This window comes from Notolepis coatsorum (assembly GCF_963971535.1).
Source record: "Notolepis coatsorum genome assembly, chromosome: 6".
Lineage (NCBI taxonomy): Eukaryota > Metazoa > Chordata > Actinopteri > Aulopiformes > Paralepididae > Notolepis > Notolepis coatsorum.
In genome coordinates, this window is record NC_140170.1 from 141,184,477 (window position 1) to 141,207,782 (window position 23,306).

The window sequence follows — 23,306 nt, forward strand, 5'->3', positions numbered from 1 at the left end:
TGCTGTGAAGCACTTTGGGCTGCAATTCTAGTATGAAAGGTGCTATACAAATAAAGTTTATTATTATTATATTTTCCTCTCATTACGAACAACACTTGGAGGTTATTTGAGGAGCATTCTGACAAGTTATCTGGCTGAGCCGTCCTGCCTCTTCAAAACACCGGTCTCCAGGCTGCTGTGAGTCTTCTGGTGCACTGAGAAAATAAATGGACTTGAATTTAATCATTTGGTTTTTATTCATTTAAATCATTCTTCAGCAACTTTACATAACAGCAGCAATAAAAAAGGACCAAATCTGCATTTTCAGCTGGTGCACAAAAAGGTTTCCAGTTTTGATGATTCACTAGCTTTTCTCAAATATTGTACAAAAATGCGAGAGTCCATCAGCTTGTAGATCAGTTGCTGCAGTTTGATTTCATTCCATGTTCATATTGCTGACTTGGGAAACGAGCTTTAGTCATCACCAGTACCTGCTCCTCCGGGATCCTTAGGTACTTTGTTGTGTTGTTTGTGTCCATGGAGCAGGTAGGGGTTCAGTGTTTCACTCCAGGACACTTTGAGAACAGGGACAGCGTGGCCGGTAGCAACGCCGAGAGCTGGGCTCGATACCAGCATCTCCTGCGTTAGTGGCAAGCGCCTTGCCCACTGTGCCACTTGGCCGCCCGTCAAGAGGTTTATTTGTCACATACATACCAGGGCATACAGTGAAACTGTACACTCATGATACACTCACGGTTAAATCACCATGAATATACCATTGCGCTGGCTTTAGAATGTTGTAGAAAGTTTCAACTGCTATTCATCAAACGGAAACGGTCAACATTACCTAATCCGCAGACAACGTTACGTTTGATTTAAGCGTACCCGTTAACCATAAACGACTGAATATATAGAGGACGGGCCTACATCTACCGGTATTCAGAAAAACAGCATTATTAGACATGCCAATCCAAGACGAGCTGGTCACGCTGGACCTTTGATTACACATGCCTAGTTAACGGGTACGTTAAAATCACACATAATGTTGTCCTGTTGATACGTTGGTACGTTAAATTAGACTAATACGTCATTCGTTTGCGTTGCCAAGCTGGTTGATAGCCTACTCCATTTGAAATTCCATAGCAACGATACATCTTTAGGAAATCATTTTCTACGCAGTTAACTGAAATCAATATAAAAGACCCTAGAATTGTCTGTATTCATCCTATATTTTTCACGACGGTGCAACTTGCTGTATAAAAGCAATAATACACTCGAACCAGTGGAATATCAGGAATATTGCCACTCTGTGATGCCTACGCCACGAGAGGCACATCACAGCCGTGGCAATATTCCTGATATTCCACTGGTTCTCGTGTATTATTGCTTAAGAATTGGAGGCAAGCAGGTAGAAAACAGGGATTTGAGTCTGATGGATGGTTATTTACAGAAGGTGTCATTGGGAAGCGAAGTAGATGCCATTCTGAATGGATTTATCTGCACTTGAGACATCAGGTCTGAGACTTTACTGACAGTTAATCAGTGGGTTGTTAACATATAGTTCAAGATTAGTTTCTAGATGTTAACATATAATTCCTCATTAGTTCCTCGATACTTAACAGGGGAGTTCCACTCTGGGTCTCTCTTGTATTTGTAGAAGGTTTGCTTTACTACAGAGTAAAATTAGCTCACAGCCAGCTATGTACATTATCGTCAGGGCAGAGATATAGGCCTAAACTACTGCACATGGTCCAGCTTCCTGCTTTACAATGGACTACACTGAGGAGACTGTCAGTGGAGGGGGTGAGCATTTACTTCTGGTTACGTGGTTACCTGGCAAGAGAGAGTCGAGGAAGCTAATCGAGAGAGACGATCGAGGTATCAGGAAATTCATATCACCCGCCAATTGTAGTTTTTCAAGATTGAGTGAGGGTAGAGCTAGTATGTGTCATTATGACGTCGGACTACCAAATTAGCACGGATGTTTCTGAGCAGAGATGGCTTTATCCACATAGAGAGAATGAATCAAGTTATGTCTCAATCTGGTAAATTTGTTTAATGTTGCTTTGAGGTGGAATCTCCCTTTACCTCTTTAATTACCAGACCAGAGATATCTCGGGTTAACTGCCAGACCCGAGATATCTCGGGTTTTGGTCGTTTTTTCTTTTATTCGCTATTTTTATTCATTATTCATCCATTGACCTTGGTGTTGCCATATGAAAGGATTTTGAGATTGCCAAAGTGCAATACCGGCCGCATCCTGCCAGATGGCAGTGTCGCCCACCCTTTGAAACCTTATATCTAACTCTGTGTTACACTCAAATGTCTCCGGGCGCTATATTTAGACGGAGCCGAGTAAGTCGCTTCATCAGAGCACTTCCAAACGCATCTGGCACACTCAATCCATAAATTGTGCCAAATTATGTCCGGGACCAGATGGACACCAATACTGGAAATCACGATCAGACAATTGGAATATTCATTTTGGAATACCACCGACCACAGGTGAGGACTATCTGACATAAATTTCAGCTTGATCCAACAATGGTTTGATACCGATCCAGCTGATCAGCGTTTTTAGTGTTCAATACGAATGCCGTTACTGGCAATCAAAGCATCAGAAACGACCCCCCCCCCCTTTCATGTATTCATGATGAAACATAATACCTATTATATACATTTGATTTGGAAATGGTAGCGTGTCCAGGCAAGAAACGCCAACGCTTATAGTAGAATTCACGTTGCGCCCTATTACTCGCTTCACAGGAATTATCCCGGATCACGCTGAAATTATACTTATATTCACTATAGGACTGACCTTCGATTTTATTTTTTGGAATTCGAAGCTTCGGGGCCGAGATTCGATTTTAATTCGAAGCTTCGAAATAAAAAAAATAACGTAATAATTTTTTTTTAATGTTGTGGAACTTGTACAGCAGCACTTTGTTCAACTTTGTCAGTGCTGTAAAGTTTAAACCTTTTTAAATCTTAGACAAACGAAACACTTTGCTTTCATGAAATATTGTAAGCCGTCATTTGAGGCTTTATAAAAGCAGCACAATGAACACAAATCTGTGAGTGCCGAGTCCGACCTCATCTTAAATAACAAACAGCATTGCTTGTTGTAATTAATTGATTTTGAGTTGATTTTGCAAAAAAAAAATTATAATAAAAAAAAAAATCATCCTTTTTTTCCTTTTTTTTATAGTCGGATTTCTTTTTCATATTCGAATCCCATGCCCATCGAACGAAGCTTTGAAGCTTTGAAGTATTTAAGACAGCCCTAATTCACTACAGGATAATGCGTGAACTTATGCATGAAAAAAATCTCTTTTTTGCATCTTGGACGGAAGAAAGTCAGTGTCAAATGACCATAGTATTGTCCCCATAGCTATAATATAGAATATAGATCTAGCTCTACAAACAAGGTGACGCACTCCTATCTTTAAAGCATGGCATAGCTACAACGGGACCCGGCTAATGGCTGGCGCTGAATGAGTTAATCATGACTATTTTGCCCCCTAAACTTTTTTTTTTATCCACTTTTTCCCCTCTTTTTCAATTTGTCTCCCATCCCAATTCCATTGTGCCAATTCTCCCCTCCCCTGTCTTGAACGTTGCTTGCATATGCCCCCCACTGGCCGGTTGTAGGGAGGATAGAAGCCTTGCATCACGTGTCCCCTCCGATACACGAGGAGGCAGCCTGTCACATCTTTTCACCTGCCAGCGCGGACTCTCATTGGCGAGGTGTAACGTGTGGGAGGCTCACACTACCCCCGCCATTTCCTGTCTCTGCTGTGCAGGAGTCCCCAACCGACCTGTAGGAGTCGCTGTCCACAACGTCCAGATTACCACCCATCGACTTCCACCCGCTAATTGAGTTAGTATGACGGCTGGCCCAAGCCAGAGGCAACGCCAACAGCCGGAGTCGAACCCGGTGTCTCTTGCGTTGGTGACGAGCGCAATGTCCGCTGCGCCACCCAGCCGCCCTTTGCCCCCTAAACTTAAAGCTGGGTACCTTGCAAGAGTGTGGGTGATCCATGATCGCAGTCAAATACAACATACATGTCCTTTTTAAGACAGTCACCTCCTGTCTTGTGGTACATGTATGAGAATATATTACTTATTTTTTTATATTCACAAAATTAGCTGTTTCCATACCGCTGTTTTTCGGCTGCCATGTTTCTCTGCTCCACCCTCTCAGTGTGTGACTGACAACCATGGCAACCAATGAGGTATGGGCATTTCCCTAACAACATCCCCGATCGGTTGGAAGCCCGAGCCACGATTAAACTTTCATAGACCATTACTTAGTATTACTTAGGGCTATAATGATTATTTAAACTGTTTCACATTACCATACTCATTGGTGAAAACCTTTTTATTATGATTTCTTTGATGTGGGAATTTCAAACAAAATGTAAATGAGAAGAAGTTACCTATTGCCAGTTTCAGTGTTACTGTCACTGTGTATTCAATACAAGACATGTTGGGAGCAGCGACATCCCCTCCCTGTTGAGGTATTTCTCAGATAGAGATGTTTGCCGTGCATGAAACCTCCCCTTTCAAGTCACAGGTTGTCCCCACAGATGAAGGTGACCGTCCCATTCAGGATGTCATCCATGTTATCTGCCACCACCTCAGATGATGAACCCCCCTCCTCCCCGTCTCCCAGGGCGACAAACACCTGATGGGACCCATCCAGCTGTGATTGGTCCAGAGAAATGACTTGCTCCTCTGTGCCATCTGGCTCCTCTGTCTGGGTCACCTGATAGGACAGATGGGATGGCAATCAAGCAATCAAATAATTTGTTGTTCTCTCTGTTACATTGACTTTTCTATGATTGGGATTTCTTTGCATCGAGGTCATCTTTAAATATATTTTTCCTATAGTTTTGGGAACACTGGTATTTTAAAGAGAATAGGACTCATATTACAAATTCATATATGATATCCCTGTGGTCTAGTCAAATTTGTGAAAACTTTTCATCAAGATGCAACATTTTAAACTGCTCCATAGAAAATTAAGTGGTAAAGAAATAACACTACTAAAGAGTAACACTACTAAAAAACAACACTACTAAAGAATAACACTAAATAATAACACTACTAAGAAATAACACTACTAAAGAATAACACTACTAAAGAGTAACACTACTAAAAAGAACAGTGCTAAAGAATAAACTTAATTTAAGTATAAAACTGTCAAATATTCTACCTCAACATCAAAGGCTCAAACATATTAGAACTCTGGTCTTTGGCTTTGGGGAAGTGTTTTTCATGTGGACAATGGAGACCATTAGAATAGCATTACATTAAAAATGTATATTATTAAGTGGTATTCCTCTTTAAAGCCTGGGTCATTTGAAATATATATATATGTAATAAATAAATAAAATGTTGACATAATACAAATAATAAACAGCCCAATCCATAAAGTCTTTCTCAGACATCTTCACCTTCCAGACCTCTCTTACCGGGTGGGAGGTAGCTGTCTGCTCCTCCCCTCCTTCTCCCTGCTCCCGCATCGCCTCCACGTGGCAGGAGAGGAAATGTTCCTGGAGGTGGAGCTGGGAGGGGCACACCAGGGGGCACTGGGAGCAGCGGATCGTGGCACCTTCCTGGGTGAGGTGCTGGCTGGTGGCATGCTCCTGCATCTCCTCCTCACTGAAGAACTGCTCCGCGCAGTACAGACAGCGCACCACTGAGTGGGGGTGTGGAGGGAGGGAGGGAGGGAGGGAGGGAGGGAGGGAGGGAGGGAGGGAGGGAGGGAGGGAAAGGAAGGATGAAATGTTGTCTTGTGTAGCTCAGTGGGTCTTCTAATCTGTCATTAGGTTTTTCTGTGACTAAGACTTTAGTCAATTGGTTATTCTTTATGTTTATTATTTTAATTTTATTGTATTTATGATAAATAACTTATTTCTTAGGAAATTATAATCACGTCTGCCACCCCAATATAACATGAATATGTTTGGTCTTTATTAAGCACTAGATTTAAAGAGCTACTTCAGTGTGATTGAGATAGGTCAATTCTACAAATGTGTCAAATTAAACAAAATCTGACCAATATACTGTATGATTTTTTTTTTTTTAATAAATACAAATAAAACACACACACGTCCATCCATTCTCCCTCCATCAGTACCATCTGACTCATCCACTTTCTTGTGAGACTTTCTGGTTGCCATCATTAATATGTTTAATTTCTTTTTTGCACTTTTCATTACCATAGAGCCCCACCACCACCACGCACACACACACGCACACACGCACACACACAAAGAGTCAATGTGTTGAATGATGCTGTGTAACATAATGTCTCTATTCTTACTTATTCTTTCCACCAGGCGACCGTCAGCATCAATGAGGCCTGAGGAGAGAAGAGGAGAGACAAACAAATGTGTCAAATTAAAGGGATACTCCACCGATGTTAGGAAAACCTATTTGATTTGTCATTACAGTCCAGCCAGCAAACACCTCCACCAGTGTTTTGGTTTAAGAGATACTGGAAATGGTTAGCAATTATTAGCAGTGTTAGTGTAAGTCAAGGGGGAATGAAGAGTGTTGTTATTATTGTTATTACTTAACACATTGGTCGCCATAAACGAGTTACGCCGTTTTTGGCCGCCATGCGTTGTCCGCCAAATCAATATTTAATTTTTTCACTATGGCATTCATAATTCATCCAGCCAACCTCCGGTGCTGCAGCGGGACCCTGAATGAGATTGCAACGCCTCAATACCGCCTGGTGGACGGTCGGGCGAGTTACACTCTCAAAACCGGAAGTTGTGATCGGTGCGTCGAGGAAATTCCTCCGGCAGTAATATCTTGTTACGTGGGTCCAGACAAACACTGGCGTGCATATGGATCGCTTCCATAACGCAATAATCGATATGATTTCGGCGTTTATTACACCATACAAACCGGAAATGGATCTAGGCGATCAGCGTCAAATAATTGGGATCTTTTTCTTCCAGTCTCATAACAGTAACGTTATTTTCAGCCCGATTGTGCGTTTCCTTGTTTGCAAACAGTCTGATCAATATATCAACCCATACTACATAAAGCAGTTACTGACGATAAAGGAATTATAGACGACCCCGCCCCCCCTTTCTTCCACGCATGATGAAGCATAATGTATACCGATCATATACATTAGAATTTTTTAATATAGCGTGTAGGGCTGACCCCTATTAGTCGACTAATCGGTCGAAAGGAGCCGTAGTCGACTGGCCAACCTCTTAGTCGAATATATATATATATATTAAACTAAATAAGACTCATGCACATCTGGTTGGACCCCGACTGGAGGTGCAGGTCAGCGCAAGAGAGATATATAAACTAAAAGGAGAATACCTTCAAGGGAAAGAAAGGACCGCACACTCCACAGGACTGGTTTTTGCTTTTTTATTGTTGCACAACGCGTTTCGCTATCGCTTCCTCAGGTGCACCTGAGGAAGCGATAGCGAAACGCATTGTCTTTTTTTTTACAATAAAATGTCATACAAATCTTAGTCAAACCTTTAGTATTATGGATATTAAACATGCTGGCAGAGTATTGTCATGAACATTTTAATTAAATAAAGAAATTCCCTATCCATAGTCGCCGTGGGAAGAGATAAAATAAAAAATTAAATCTGTGCACGGAGACCAGCAACAATTTTTCTAACAGAAACCCATTGGAGGGTGCGCGAGCTAGGTCGGGAGGTGACAGGGGCCAAAAAAGTTTGGGAACCGCTGGTGTAGACGACCACATGCCTCCTCTGATACTCCTCTGATACCAGTAGGAGGCGCTGTTGCAACAACAAGGACTCTACAGCTCCCCCCCCCCAAAGAACACTGTCTGACCAAGACAGAGGTACCACACCCGGGAACCTGGGTCTCTGTGGTGGTAGACAAGTGCTTAGACCTCTCCACTACCCAGCCACCTGACAATATATGTTTAGACTATGGCGTGGTAAAATGAGGCAGGTGCTACGTAGTATTTCTCAGAGACATATGTCACACATCATTGGCTCTCATTAACATTGCTACCAAATGCTGACAATTTCTGCTTCCAATATCTCAAAAACTAAAAACACGATGCAAACACTTTTCAGCTTGCGACAAATAATATCAGGCTTCTTAACTCATTGACTGCCAGGCTGTTTTTCCATCTTTAATATCTGGTGCCAGCGTTTCAGACGATTTTGACGATGTTTGCAGACCCATCGTATATTCTATATTATAGCTATGGAGACAATAGTATGGCTCATTTGAATATTTATACTCCAACAGGGAACAAACCGTTTATTTCTACATACCTTCGTTCCTGCGCAATCCCAGGCTAAAAAGCGTCCTGTTTAAAAATAATCAATGCTCATTTCCTAGAACGCGAGATATTGCATGTTTTGTGCGCAGCATGCGCATCTCGTGCTTGTTGCTCGTCTGACACCTATATTATTTCCAGGTCAAACGTAACACTACATAGAATTGTTCTATTCACAAAGCCACCATGGGGGGGGGGGGGGGGTCCCTCGCCATACTCGTCGGACTCGTTTTCTGAGGCTGGGATCATCACAAAGGCATGTTTTAGGATTGGGTTCGGTAAAATAGACGTTACCTTGGTCAACAGGTCCGCCAACCCCCGTCCACTCTTGCTCCGTAGTGTCTGAGTCTGAACAGGAACAATTAAAATAAATAACGTTAGTTGGCTCTGGAGTGCTCTGGCGGCGACTTCCACGGAGCGGTGAACAGATAACGTTACATCCTCGGGCGGTTTGACTATAGTATTTTTATGATTTACCAGAAGTGCTGAGTCAAACGTAGTCTGGTGAAAACGCACATTATGGATGGATCGTCACCTTTTGTCCTCTTCATAATAATCTCCAATAGTTCGCTACACGCGATCGCCATTGCCGAACGTTAGTTGGCTCTGGAGTGCTCTGGCGGCGACTACCGCGGAGCGGTGAACAGATAACGTTACATCCTCGGCCGGTTTGACTATAGTATTTTTATGATTTACCAGAAGTGCTGAGTCAAACGTAGTCTGGTGAAAACGCACCTTATGGATGGATCGTCACCTTTTGTCCTCTTCATAATAATCTCCAATAGTTCACTCCACGCGTTGCCATTGCAGAGGCAGTTTGCTGGCTACTGTGGTCAGAGAGCAAACCCTCCCCACAGGAAACTAGCCCAGATCAAAAGGTAGGCAAGACTGCCACCTATCGGGATTCGATTGTCATTTAAATTCTAGGTCCGGCGGATTGTTTAGTATCATATTAATAAAAAAAACATAAAAACGAGTATCCTCGCTTTTGCCGTTCAACGCATGGGCGCCAAAAAACGAGTATACTCGTCAATGAGTTAATATGAGCAGAGTATCCCTTCTAGGGCTGTACTGAATGTAATTTTTTTTTACATTCAAAACTTCTATTGAAGTTTTCGAATGAAGCTTCGAATGCCTGTCGTCATATTTTATGACGTCATCATAAAAGCACTCATTAATTAAATTAATTAAGTCATTAATTTGTCTGTAAAATATATAGATTACAAAGTTAAAGCTATGTTTAAACTGCACATAAAGGCTAGGGATATGTGTGTTTAAACAACTACAACTACATGTTTAAATGTTTCTGCAATGCTGCTGTTCTTGAACGCATCCCTCTCAGCTAGCTCTCCAACTCTCAATCACAGTAGTCACTCCTAACATGCTAACTGCTAGGTCCTACTACTCGCACTGTTTGGAAAATACTTGAGAGTCCGCTGTTTAAGTTACTTATGGCTTTGAATTCAGCAGAGGTACACTGTTGTCTGTAGATCTGTCTGTAGAAGAGCAAGTACTCAGTCCACTACGACAGTACAAGGATCCATGTTCAAAAGAGCTTAACTAATGTTAGAGCTGCTTACCAGCTGCAACGCTAACGTTGGGAATATCTGCAGCTGAGAACAGCTATGCACCACTCGCATTGGATACTAGCGTTATCAAAGGAAATCATCTCAGGTATCTTCGATGATATGTCTGCACTGTGATTTTGTGGAAATAACTGATAATTTCAGTAATGGCAGCTGTACTGTATTATTGATGCTTCAGAAATGTATATAATGATCTTCCTAAAGTCGTGATGGTGACGTCTTGATGGAGCGCCGAGCGCCAAGCAGATGCAGGCTACATCATTTATGATAAATGTTTTATTTAAATTTTTATGATGAGTCATATACTATAATATTAGTGTAGCCTAATCTGTATCTGCAACTGTGAAGGAAAACCCCATTGGTTTAAACAGAATGAAGACACATGGGGATTTATTTTTTTAATAAAAAAAAAATAAAAAAAAAATGCAGCATTCGATGTTGATTTAGAATTTGAATGTCAATGTTATGAATGAAGCTTCGAAGCTTTGAAGCTTCAAACTATTCGGTACAGCCCTAATCCATTCAAAGCCTTGCAGTCAGGACCTCTCCAAAGCTGTAGGACCCAGGCAGGTCACGTTCAATTTAATCAATTCAGGAGGTTAAATTCCTGAAAATATGAATGTTTAAAAATCTTTTGCTATAAAAATGTCCTTATATCTAGTCTGTAATGAAAGAAAATCAATAATAAATACTTTCTATCTTTTTGTAAGTGAACTGTGGTTGATATTGTTATTGTGTGTACAGGGTTTCTCCTCACCTGGGTGCTCAGCTTTGACATGCTTGGTCATACTGCTGATGCTGGGGAAGAACTTGAAGCAGACGTCACACTGGACCAGAGTCTTGAGCTGCCTGGGGCTCTGGCTGGCGAACACCACGGGGTGGTTGGTCCGGTTGTGATACCACAGACCTGACAGCTGCTGTGGACGGAGGAACAGAAGGAATGGAAGGGTTGTGTGTAGGGATGCCCCGATCGATCGGCCAGCGATCGGTATCGGCCGATATTCAGTATAAATATGAGATCGTGAATTCCGATAATGCTTTATTTTCGCAGATCGTGAAAACCGATCGAAAAACATGATCCAATTCTTAGCGGAGATCTCACTCGCTGAGTTCTGTCTCATGCCTTCTATCAGACACACGGAGCTGCAAACTGCCGCTCCTCCTCATCCTCCCCTGCCCCTCCCGTGTAAACACAGAGGCGGCTCCTATTGCCTCTGGCAATAGTCTGCTCTAGTCTAGTCAGTGCATGGGACCGTGAGCTAACATTAGCTACCTAGCTATCGTTACTGTTTAAACAAAATTACCCAGTCAACTATTCACTTTTAGTTTAATACATGAGGCATTGTAGGGCGGCTAGGTGGTGTAGTGGGCAAGGCACTCGCCACCAGTGTGGAGACGCTAGGATTCGCGTGTTCGAATCCAGCTCTCCACATTGTTTTCAGTTTAGCTGGTCGTCCGCAGTAATACACATTGGCCGTATTACGGGGAGGGAAACTGAAGGGTGGGGATCGGGCGTTGTGAACAAGCGACTCCTACAAGTCGGTTGGTGCGCCTGCGCAGTAGAATCAGGAAGTGTCGGGGGCAGCGTGAGCCTCCCACGCGTTACTCCTCGACACTGAGAGATCGAGCTGCGCAGGTGAAAAGATGCGACTGCTGTTACCTCAAGTACCGGAGGGGACTTGTGCTATGTATGACTTAGTCCACATTGCAGCCGGCTTGTGGGAGGCAAGAAACAGCGTTCGTGACAGGGGAGGGTTGAATTGGATGATACGAAATTGGGATGGGAGAAAATATAGAAAAATGGGAGAAAAAGTGGATCAAAAAAAAAAAATACATGAGGCATTGTGTAACGGTATCTAGCCGGCTAGCTACTGATAGCTCCTGATATCAACAAATGCTCCAGCAATAGTCTAGTAGTGCATGATAGCTCACGTTAGCTCACGTTAGCTCACGTTAGCTCACTGTTCAAAACAAAATGTCCCATTAAACTAAATAGTTCACTGAGGCGTTGTCTTAACGTTATCTAGCCGGCTAGCAGTAGCTACAGATAGCTCCTGATATCAATGTCTTATAACATTGATTCGATGCGTATTCGAGCCCCGTCTTGCATCGCAGTCACAAAAAGGGCTAGCTGAGAGAGTAGGGTATATCTGCAGAGCCGCAGATATACCCTGCTGAGGGCATGCTGAATGTGATTTAACCAAAGCAGAGTATACACACAGACAGTGGAGATAGCGAGCATTTTGACTTGTTGCATGGTGGCGATGTCTCGCAGATAATACAACTACAAGTATAATTATATAATATATATATATTTTCTTTTAAGTATAATATATATATATATATATATTTTTTTTTAATATAAAACCAAAAACGATCGGTATCGGATCGGTATCGGCCGATATGGCTCAAGACGATCAGTGATCGGTATCGGTGGCAAAAAACGTGATCGGGGCATCCCTAGTTGTGTGTATATCCGCCTGTCAAGACAGACATGTGCTGCTGGTTTGTCGTTCCTGTTATTTTCAGATGGAAAACAAGTGCTGTTGTGCATCATTTCCGATGTTTCCAGTGAAATATTTAGCAAACGAGCACCTCGCTTCAAACGGGGTTTTCAGCAGTCATAGCAACGGCAGCAGCCACACCTGAACTGAGCACTTAGTTGTTCAGTCAATTCCCCCCTGGTTGTTGCACTACCCTACTGTCGGTCTGGGGAGGGTGTAGACGTAGACGACCACATGTCTCCTACGATACACGTGGAGTCGCCAGCTGCTTCTTTTCACCTGACGGCTAAGGGTTTCACACCAGTAGGAGTTGCTATTGCAATGACCAGGACTCATACCTCATCGGCTTCCCACTCACAAACACTGCCAATTATGTTTGTAAGGACGACTGAATTTAACCTGGGTCTCTGCAGTGGTAGTATCTATCTATCTATCTATCTATCTATCTATCTATCTATCTATCTATCCATCAATCCATTGTTGTGATGTGAAAGCTAGTCTCTACCCGATAGGACTTTTGGCAGAGGTCGCAGTTGAAAGGCTTGATGCCGGTGTGGGTGCTCTGGTGTTTGTCCAGCAGGGTGGCGCTGTTGAAGATCTTTTGGCAGATGGAACACTTGTGGTAGTCCTTGGGGTGGACCTCCTGAATGTGCTGCCTGTGCTCCTCCAAGGAGGAGAAACTCAGACGGCACTTCTGGCAGTCATGGGGCTCCGAGATGTCTGAGAGGGAGAGAGAGATAGAATGAGAGAATGAGAGAGATAATGAGAGAGATAGAGAGAATGAGAGAGAGAAAGAGAGAAAGTTTTAGAATTTCAAATATATAGTATTGTCTCTAATTTAATTTGACAGATATATTGCTTGTAATATCAAGTGCAACTATGTCAACTAATTTATATTTTTATTTTACACAGATACAGATATTTGAAAGCTTTTAGTTCTGTTTAATCCAGCAAGAGCGATAGCCTTTTCATGCCAATTTGATGTTAGTTTAGCTCAAAGGATGTCGCCTGTGAGCATAACCTTCCCATTGGCTACGGAATTCTTCTCCCCTTGGCACCATTTTCTAATTGCCACTGTCCCACAAGCTTAGCTCTGCCCTGGGTGATTGTGACTGGTTGAAGAAACAAAGACAACCTAGGACATTTCCCCCCTCCAGCTCTTATTGGCCAGATCTCTCCTCTGCACAGGTGCAGCAGTGCTAGATGGAGTGTGAACAACGGCCTCAGCTATGCGAGATTGACATGATGCAAATATGGGTTATGATTATGAAGGCCAAAGATGAGGACGCATGAGAAGGAATGATAGCATGTACAACAGTGCTGCATATACCGCATATATACATTATATATTTACCGCATATATACATATCCATATCTGTCTGCATATAATCCTACTTTATACCTATTTATACACCTGCATATAACCCATATAACTGTATGATACCATGTACAATACTGTATATATATAATTTATTCTTACCATATATATATATCTATCCACCTGTCTGTACATACCTGCACATATCTGTAGTGTAGATACTATATATCTGTACATATACCTTAGCTACATGTATTAGTTACTCTGCTGGCCAGTATGACTATGACCATACTGTCTTTATGCCTGTATCACTGTACATATTGGTATTACAACTCTGTACATACATATGATTAGCACTACACACAGTAGTACTAATCTATAGACCTGTACATTGTATATTACAATTGCACTTTACCGTTACATTTGCACTCTGGTTGAATGCCATTTTCGTTGTACTGTACTTGTGCTGTATAATGACAATAGATTTGAATCTAATCTAAAAAAAAATTGAAAAAAACGTGGAATGCAATCTGGAGTCACATGAATGCAGTGAACAAGTCAACAGATGGACAAAATAAACCAAATTAAAAGTCTATCGCTATCATGTTGCTGTCCAGCCATTATAAGAGCAGCAACAGATGGTAACCATGGTAACACTTAGTTACACATTACATTTTTATTGCAGAGAAATGCATGCAGAAACGGACAGCTGTTCAAGGTATGCTTTTTGACCAGAAGTGACAAATGAAAACAAAATATATATATGTATAATTGGGGTCTTTTCCCTGAGATGAAAAACATGATGAAACGACTAAAATGAATAACGTCGATTTTGCACGTTCACTTACTGTGAAAGCTCTGAAGGTGGACTGTGAGGCCACTGGCCTGGCTGTAGCCCTTGCCACACTCCCGACACACATAGGGCTTGTCCCCGGTGTGCGTTCGCACGTGGCGTGTCAGCTCGATGGACTGTGCGAAGAGGGCCTCGCAGTACTGGCACGCATACATTTTACCTAGATTACACACATCAGATGGAAAAAAAAGATATTTTGCTCAGGTGTACAGGTGTAACTAATAAAGTAGCCACTGGGTGTATTTGAATGAAAATGTGAACACACATGTAAAATATGTATGTATGGAGTATGTACTTGTGAGGGCCAGTTTGAGTTCTGGTCATTTTACGGTTATGATGTAATTGTCCCTTGTGCCATATACTACGGCAAGAACACTTGAAGGAACCTAAATCAGAAGAAAATAGACTGGGCACAAGGCATTATTGGTGATTCATTGGTGATCAGGACCATCCATTCCAGTTTCTTAAGGGTTAATAGAGGTCCAAAACTCTGCTCACAGAGCAAAGAACCATCTAGATACATCCCATAATACAGCAAAAACCCTCTGGACATTCCTAGAGAATGGATTTTGGTATGGAATGGAATTTTGGTACCTATGGAACCCGTTCTAGTGACTAGCTGGTCCTTAACTCATTGGCTACCACACTGTTTCCAGGATATGGCTATGCGCTGCCACGCATTAAACCAATGGAGTTGGTCACCTTGTTTGCAGGGCTATAACTATATTCTATATTATAGCTATGGATGCAATACTATGGCCCATTTGACATCTAGTATCTATCGTTCAATATGTGAAAAATAAAAAAAGATTCCATCCATACATTCCTGTTTTATACCGTGGTGAATATAAGTATGGTTTTAGAGTGGTTTATGGTAATTCCTGGGAGGCTAGTAATAGCCTGCGAGACGTGTATTATACTTAATCCATTGGCATTTCGTCCCTACACACGCTACAATAAAAAATTCAAATGCATATGATCGGTATTATGTTCCATCATGAATGCATGAAGGGGGGGGGGTCGTTTCTGATTAATTGATTGTCAATAACGGCATTCGTTAGTACAACAACATAGGCTGATCAGGGCGATGGCTATGAAAACAAGGCACAGTCAAGCTCAAATTGACATTAAATTGCTCTTATCTGTGGCCGGTGGGATTCCAAAAAGAATATTCCAATTATTTGATTGCCATCTGGTAGATCGTATGTCCATTTGGCCCACGACATAACCCACCACAGCATAATGAATCGGGGGTCCCGAAAACTATTCAATGCAATCAGGTGAAGCCCTAGGTTCAGGTTACAAGAAAAGTCCGCCCGGACCAATATAATCGACGCACAGCCCAATACACAGAGTTTCAAAGGATGTGCAATACCGGCCGCATCCTACCAGGTGGCGGTATTGGACTTTTGCGATCTCAGACTCACTCCCTCTGGTAACGCTAAGGTACCCGGGTGAATGACTACATTTCCCAAACAGCCGGTAATTCAAAATGGCCGATCTCCGTGACACAAAAACTACATTTTCAAAAACTAAAATCTCACTAATAACACTTTAACCTATTGGTAAACAAACGTATTGATGAAAATATACATTATAACTGCTGTTGTGACATGGTTATGATGTTTATTCTTGAATATGTTTGTAAAATAAAATGATAATTATGTCAGTCTGATGGGTGACTGTCACTCAAAGCGCATTGAGAGTATGGGCGGAGCCCAGCCAAAAGCAGCTTTGAATCTGGAAGTGCAGAAACTAGTGCTCTACAGAACTTGATTAGAAATACAAAACAATGAATTTTTTTGAAAGAAACCTTACAGATGTGTTCCATAGACTCACAGGAATTGTGTAAAATTGCCCAAATAGTGAAAGAAATTGCTAAATAGTTCCCCTTTAATAAAGGTTCGAAATTAAATTTATTTATTTTTGTCAATAGAAGGTTCTCACTCTGTATGCAGTGTGTGTGTGTGTGTGTGTGTGTGTGTGTGTGTGTGTGTGCATGTGTGTGTACCCTCAGAGTGTTTCTTCTTAGTGTGGTAGGCGAGCGCAGCAGCCACGGTGAAGCTCATGTCACAGTGTTTGCAGTGATACGGCTTCTCTCCTGTATGCAGACGCATGTGGTTCTTCAGGGAGGAGTTGGCCCCGAACTTTGTGCCACACTCCTCACAGGCAAAGGGCTTCTCCTCAAAATGCTCAGTCCGCTTGTGGTAGATCATACCTGGAGGAGGGGGAGGAGGAGAGAAGAGAAGAGGACAGGGCAGGAAAGCACAGGAGAGATTAGATTAGATGAGCGTTTAACAGGTAATCAAATGAAGTGTCAATCAATACAGTGAAATCTTTTAATACTGGCCCCAGACAGGTGGTTGGTGTAAATTTTTAAAGATATACAAACATAAAGTAGTAGTAGTATTTAATCATATTGTGCTCAGAATAAAAGCCTGTAAGAACTAGAATCAAATACCATCTCTTTCATCATAACTAGGGGTGGGGGAAAATATCGATACGTAGTAGTATCGCAATACTTTGCGTGGCGATACTGTATCGATACAGGGACGCCAAGTATAGATATTTAATTATTTATAAAAAAATTTAAAATTAATATTTTTTTTTGTATAAGGAAGTTGCATTGTTCATTTCAATACCTGTAATAGTACAGTAGTCCACGCACATGTGTGCATTCAGTTAAGTTGGAATATGACTGTAATACAAACAGTTCAGTTTGTCAGGTACATGCAACACAGATTACAGTGTTTACATCTGTCTGCTTGAGAAAATACCATGTTCTGCAAAAGAAATTATTGAAGTGAGATGAACAGACTGAACAAACTTTATTTTATTAGATAAAACATGTTGACAAAGTTTTACTTTGCAGTTGAAAAAAGGTAATAAATCGCAATATATCGCAATATATTTAGTATCGCACTACTATCGTATCATGACTCAAGTATCGTGATAGTATCGTATCGTGAAGCCTCTGGTGATTCCCACCCCTAATCATAACCCAATAGACCAATCGGATCCTACAGGTAGATCAGCAGTCCTTTGCTGACACACTTGATACTTTATCATGATACTAGAAGGATCACATGGAGACATACTCACTCACAAACGGACAGACAACAACGTAATACATCTTCGACCACGTAGGCAGGCTGTAACCGTTTCCGGTCAAGCGACAATCTGCTCACCTGAAGGGTGAGCGAACGTCCTGCCGCACAGGTCACAAGCCACCTTCTTCTTGGCCTTGACAGCTTCTGGGTGAGCCTGGGTACGGTGGTACCGCAACGCCCGCGGTGTGGCCAGTGTCTCTGGGCACAGGGGGCACTGATGCTTGAACTCCTGGGACATGCAGCAGCGCTTGGCGTGCGCCAACATGCGACACTTGAAGGCGAAGCCTTTCTTGCACCAGCGGCAGGAGTAGGGCTGAGGGCTGGAGGAGGGCTGGGGGCTGGAGGAGGGCTCTGTTGTCTTCGTTTTGGCTTTTCTCTCCCCTCGTTTCTCCTTCTTTACGTTTTCCTCCTCCTCTTCTTCGTTGGTACTGTGATCCGCGGTGCTGGGAGACTGGATCCGCTCCTGTGTCTCTGAGCCTGACAGAAAGCGGTCAAATCACCGGTGGATTAAATTATGGCTTAAAGAGAAACAACATTGTTCTCACACCTAAGAGAAAGACGCACCTGTATATTGTATTTGCAGAATGTATTCTAAGCTATGTATTTGTGGATGTATTTTAGAATATGTATCTACATTTGTATTTGTGTATAGGTTATGTATTTGTGGATGTATTTTAGAATATGTATCTAGATTTTGTATTTGTGTATATGTTATGCATTTGTGGATGTATTTTAGAATATGTATCTACATTTGTATTTGTGTATAGGTTATGTATTTTAGAATATGCATCTACATTTGTATTTGTGTATAGGTTATGTATTTGTGAATGTATTTTAGAATATGTATCTACATTTGTATTTGTGTATAGGTTATGTATTTGTGGATGTATTTTAGAATATGTATCTACATTTGTATTTGTGTATAGGTTATGTATTTGTGGATGTATTTTAGTATATCATTTGAACCTTTCTATAAAAGCCTCCTGTGGACAGCTTTTCGCTACAAACATTAAACTCAGTGCATCTGGTCTTTTGTGCATACATGTATGTTACAATTCTAATGCTACTGTAATGTCCATCAAGTAAACATAACTTAACGTTAACTTATCAATGTCAATATCTCTTTCAGTAGCAGCACACTGCAAAACAATATCCTTCTTAACTCAAGTCACTTCATCGTGTGTAAAATGTTATTCTTCTTCAAGTGGTGGTTCGCCGATTTTATACATCAACATTCTGTTTGTCATTATAATGCATCCTGTGGCCGCAGAGTGCAATCTAATGGTGAAGGAAATCATCCTAATTAGAGTGTGTGTGTGTGTGTGTGGTGGGGCTCTATGGTAATGAAAGTGCAAAAATATATATTAATGGTGGCAACCAGAAAGTCTCTCACAAGAAAGTGGACGAGTCAACTGCAGCCAAGAAGCTGATAGCCATGAGGTGGAAGGAACCTGAGAAACTCTCAATGATTAATTGGTCTCCGACACTGCTGGATGTAATTTATATGGAAATCTCTACTGCACGGGTAATTGGAGTGAGACAGGCCAGCATTGAGCTCTGGGTCGCAGCGGCCGAGAAGGTTAAGACCAGTGATGCCACAGATTACTTGTAAAAGTAATCTGATTACTGATTACTGATTACTCCTTTAAAAAGTAATCTAAGTTACTTTACTGATTACTTGATTATCAGAGTAACTTAGTTACTTTGAAAGTAACTAGGTTACGAAGTCGTCGTCGTTCCCCCAACAGTTTTTTTTTTAAACGCTTTATTGAAAGTGCATAAATTGTTTTTAACTTGTTTCTCTGCACATAACGTAAATTGTTAAACTAGTGCTTCAGCTTCTGTACCATCAAGTATGGTAAAGCAACAGTCTATGATGCTCACAGCATTAGAGCAGCCAGCCAGTGGTTTTACAAAACCAGTGTATCACATCTAACAAATGCAGGCTGAACTATTCAATTATATCAACTGTAACTATTAAATTGTTTTTATAAATGTCTCTCTATAAACATACAATCAGTCTCTCTTTAACATGTAATTAACTGTAAATCTGGCAAATAAGAGCTTTTGCTCTGCCACCATCAACCCTCCTGTACCTAGTCGAAGCGTCGGCTAGTGTTGTGATTCCAGATGCTTTCAATGCAATTGGATGTGCTGTTTTTAGCGGTAGACAGTATTTTGTTTCCTATCCCTATTGGGGTGGAATTCTGAACAGAAACCGCAAAAGTCATCTTGCGGTTTCACTTTTAATTTTGCCAAGCGTTTTGGGGTGGAATTCTCTGACGACGGAGCCCTGCTGTCACACGATTGGCGCATATGTCACATGACGTGCTGTGAAGACCCGCCCTACTCTGCCTCTGATTCGCAGACTGTGGATGGGGAATGTGATTGGACTAAAGCAGAGTCACTCACAGACAGAGCGTCCAGTCACGCCGCGGGACACATTCTTGTATTTAACCCTTTCACTGCCACACCACGTCACTCCCAAATAAGAAAAACAGCTCAAAATGTATTTTTGACTGTCGAAAACGAAATAAAATACTGCATTCCGCCTGCATTATGAATTTATGATGAGATAGTAACGAAATAGTAACGCACAGCCACTTGGACAAGTAACTGCAATCAGATTACTGGCTTTTAAAGATTAACGCGTTAGATTACTATTTTCGGGGAAAAGTAATCAGATTACAATAACGCGTTACTTAGTAACGCGTTACTGGCATCACTGGTTAAGACCACCAGCAGCGGAGCGGGTTTGGGGTGTTGGTCCTGGGGGGTCCGGGGGTCCTGGGGTGGGAGTGGGGGAGGAAATGTCTTTTGTGGTGTCTGTAATAGTATAAGTAGATTTTTATGTGTCTATGTTCTGTATTTATTATTTGTATGATTGCTAATGTCATTATTATTGTTGTGTTTGCCGTTTTATGTATAAAATAAGAATTTGATAAAAAGAAAAAAATTTAAACATGCCCCTGTGTGGGTCAGTGGTGGCTGGTGCGTTAAAAAATTGGGGTTATTGGAGAGATTAAAAAATATATATATAAAGAAGTCCGAAATTCAAGCTCTCTTTAACTACGAGGCATTTATTCATCATATTCATTTTTTTTATAATATCAAACAGAAGACTGAGTCTGTGCTAACCTAATACAGAAGCCATGTTCGCTGTATTTTGGGGGGAAACAATATCTTTGACCTGTATTGGTCCCCTTGATACCACATAGTTGGGTATAGCCTATGACACTTGGCCATAGTGCAGGGTCTTGTGAGGTCAAACCTTTAGTGGTGGTGGTGATACTGCTGCTTGTAGAGGTGGGTGACACGTCATCTTCATGATGGGCAGGTGTTATGGTCTCACTGAAGGTGGATGTTGACGGACAGGGTTCCTGCAAGTTTCAACAGGTTACATTTAAGACTTTTTAAGACCTTTTTAAGACCACTTTCAATAGAATCTAAATACGTATTTCATTGCCATACCAGCAAAGAATTATTAAGGAAAATTACTAAGAAGTAATTCCATATGTATTGGCCTGATAGGCTATTACCTACTGCTTACTTTGTAGCCCAGACATTTCCCCCCAAACACATTTTAGGGCTGGGACTTTATCGCATTAATTTCGATTAATTAACTACAGAAAGAATTAAAAGTTAAAGAAATGTATGCATTTAATCGCATGATGATTTTTCTTTATTGTGTAAGAATGTTACCTTTCAAAGGAGACCAGACTCATGCATGTGCTATACGTAAAAAGTATAATAAATCGCAAATAACTTTTTTTCTTAGTCTGGTTTGTTCATAAAATAAAGGAAAAATAAGATCAAGAGTTTATTTTTATTTTTTTCAATGGTCAACTGTTCTGGAATGTACTTGAAAGTACTGCGTTTTACTTTTACCTCGAAAGTGCTTGAGTTTACAAAAGGTCCTTTGCGCTATATACATTTATTATTCCTAAAATTGCTGTACTTTGTTAAAAATTGCATTGATCTGTTGGTCTGTGTAGTAGCTAATACAGGATTTTGCTGCTTAAACGTATACATAATGTATATTCATTGATTCACACATATACCAAAATTCATTTGAATTGAACAATTTTGCTTTTCGAATCAAATATTGATATGCGATTAAAATGTGATTAATTTCGATTAATTAGGTATAAAGTCTCGAATTAATTCGATTAACATTTTTAATTGAGTCCCACCACTAATTTAAACATGATACAAAGAAGTTATCGCAACATAGAAGTAATTTCCTAATCCAATAACATTTTAAGACCCATGACTTTTTAAGGCCCAAAATTCTGATTATTATTATATGTAAGACTTTAAGAATCCTGGACAAAGTTATGAATATCAGCACTTTGAAAGGGATCAGTGTACCTTGGCTAGTGTGTCCTCCTGAGCTTGGTCAATATCCACCTGGGCTGGTGTATCCTCTTGCACATTATAGGCAGGAGGTGGGGTGCCAAAATACTTCAATAATGACCCTAGGAGAGATAAGAAGATTATAATTATAGTAAAAAGCATTGCATTTATCATAGCTTAAAATGACAAGAACAGCTACAGTAGCTAAGTTAATAATATGCTCAAGTCACCAACAGTGTTTATGAGCTTTTGAAAAGCAAATATATTACAAAGTGCATTGTATACCCTCCAATAGGGAGGGTATCCTCCATTAGGGGGGGTCGGGGGGCTCGGTCCTCCCCGGTTTTGATGGTTGTGGGGGGCCTCAGCGGGGTACATTTGTCGAGCTTCAAGCTCCCGCTCAGCTTCTGTTGTGCAGATGACGCTGAGCGGAAGCTAGTACGATATAGAACGATACCGTAGTTCTATGACGCCACTGCGGCCCTTGATCTTTCCTTGTGGTGAAATTATTGGGAAGGAGATGAGTGTGTGGCCCCACCCCTGCTTATGTAGGTAGCGGATGGGGGTGTGGTCAGACGGATGTTGGTATGTAAAGGTACATTGTGAAGTTTTTATTCATTCCACGTTACTGGAGTGAGATGTGTGCAGATGACGCTGAGCATCACTAGTATTCATAGAACTATCGTTTATACTTCGGCTTAGGGCTGTCTTAAATACTTCGAAGCTTCGTTCGATGGCACAAGTTTCGAACATTAAAAAAAAATCGAAGTTAAAAAAAAATAAAAAATACAAAAAGATTAAAAAGAATTCATTTTTTTTTTTTTTTTAACTTCGATTTGTGTGTTTGTGTGTGTGTGTGTGAGAACTACCCATCCCAGTTAGGACAGCCGAATCCCGTCCAATCTTTCGCCGTCGACTAAAGACTCACTTCTTCAACCATTATCTGAAATGATTAAAAAAAAAAAACAAAAAAAAAAAAAATCTAACCGTGACTAACCTTACTGTCATGCACTTTTCCTAATAAACTAACCTACACTGTAACACGCAACACTTTGATAAACATTGTTACTCAGCTGATAGAGTTGTACCCTTCTTGCTGTCTTGTCGTACAGAACTTGTAAGTCGCTTTGGATAAAAGCGTCAGCTAAATGACTAAATGTAAATGTAAATGTAAATGTGTGTGTGTGTGTGTGTGTGTGTGTGTGTGTGTGTGTGTGTGTGTGTGTGTGTGTGTGTGTGTGTGTGTGTGTGTGTGTGTGTGTGTGTGTGTGTGTGTGTGTGTGTGTGTGTGT

At 41.2% G+C, this 23,306-nt stretch overlaps 1 protein-coding gene across 3 annotated transcripts in view; it reads right to left on the bottom strand.

The window, feature by feature from the left end:
* Positions 1 to 1,298: 1,298 nt before the first annotated feature.
* Positions 1,299 to 23,306, bottom strand: part of zbtb40 (zinc finger and BTB domain containing 40) — a 35,209-nt gene continuing 13,201 nt past the window's right edge. For 2 of the 3 annotated variants that reach the window (XM_084316964.1, XM_084316963.1), the window contains exons 7-17: positions 22,030 to 22,136; positions 20,930 to 21,038; positions 17,737 to 18,135; positions 16,560 to 16,766; positions 14,544 to 14,708; positions 12,883 to 13,097; positions 10,631 to 10,790; positions 8,582 to 8,635; positions 6,311 to 6,349; positions 5,457 to 5,683; positions 1,299 to 4,747 (exon numbers count right to left, since the gene is read on the bottom strand). In XM_084316964.1, coding sequence (XP_084173090.1) covers positions 4,550 to 4,747; positions 5,457 to 5,683; positions 6,311 to 6,349; positions 8,582 to 8,635; positions 10,631 to 10,790; positions 12,883 to 13,097; positions 14,544 to 14,708; positions 16,560 to 16,766; positions 17,737 to 18,135; positions 20,930 to 21,038; positions 22,030 to 22,136 — 1,880 coding nt within the window. In that variant the 3' untranslated portion in view covers positions 1,299 to 4,549. The remainder of the gene's footprint in view (positions 4,748 to 5,456; positions 5,684 to 6,310; positions 6,350 to 8,581; positions 8,636 to 10,630; positions 10,791 to 12,882; positions 13,098 to 14,543; positions 14,709 to 16,559; positions 16,767 to 17,736; positions 18,136 to 20,929; positions 21,039 to 22,029; positions 22,137 to 23,306) is intronic. The other variant, XM_084316965.1, reaches the window with a different exon arrangement.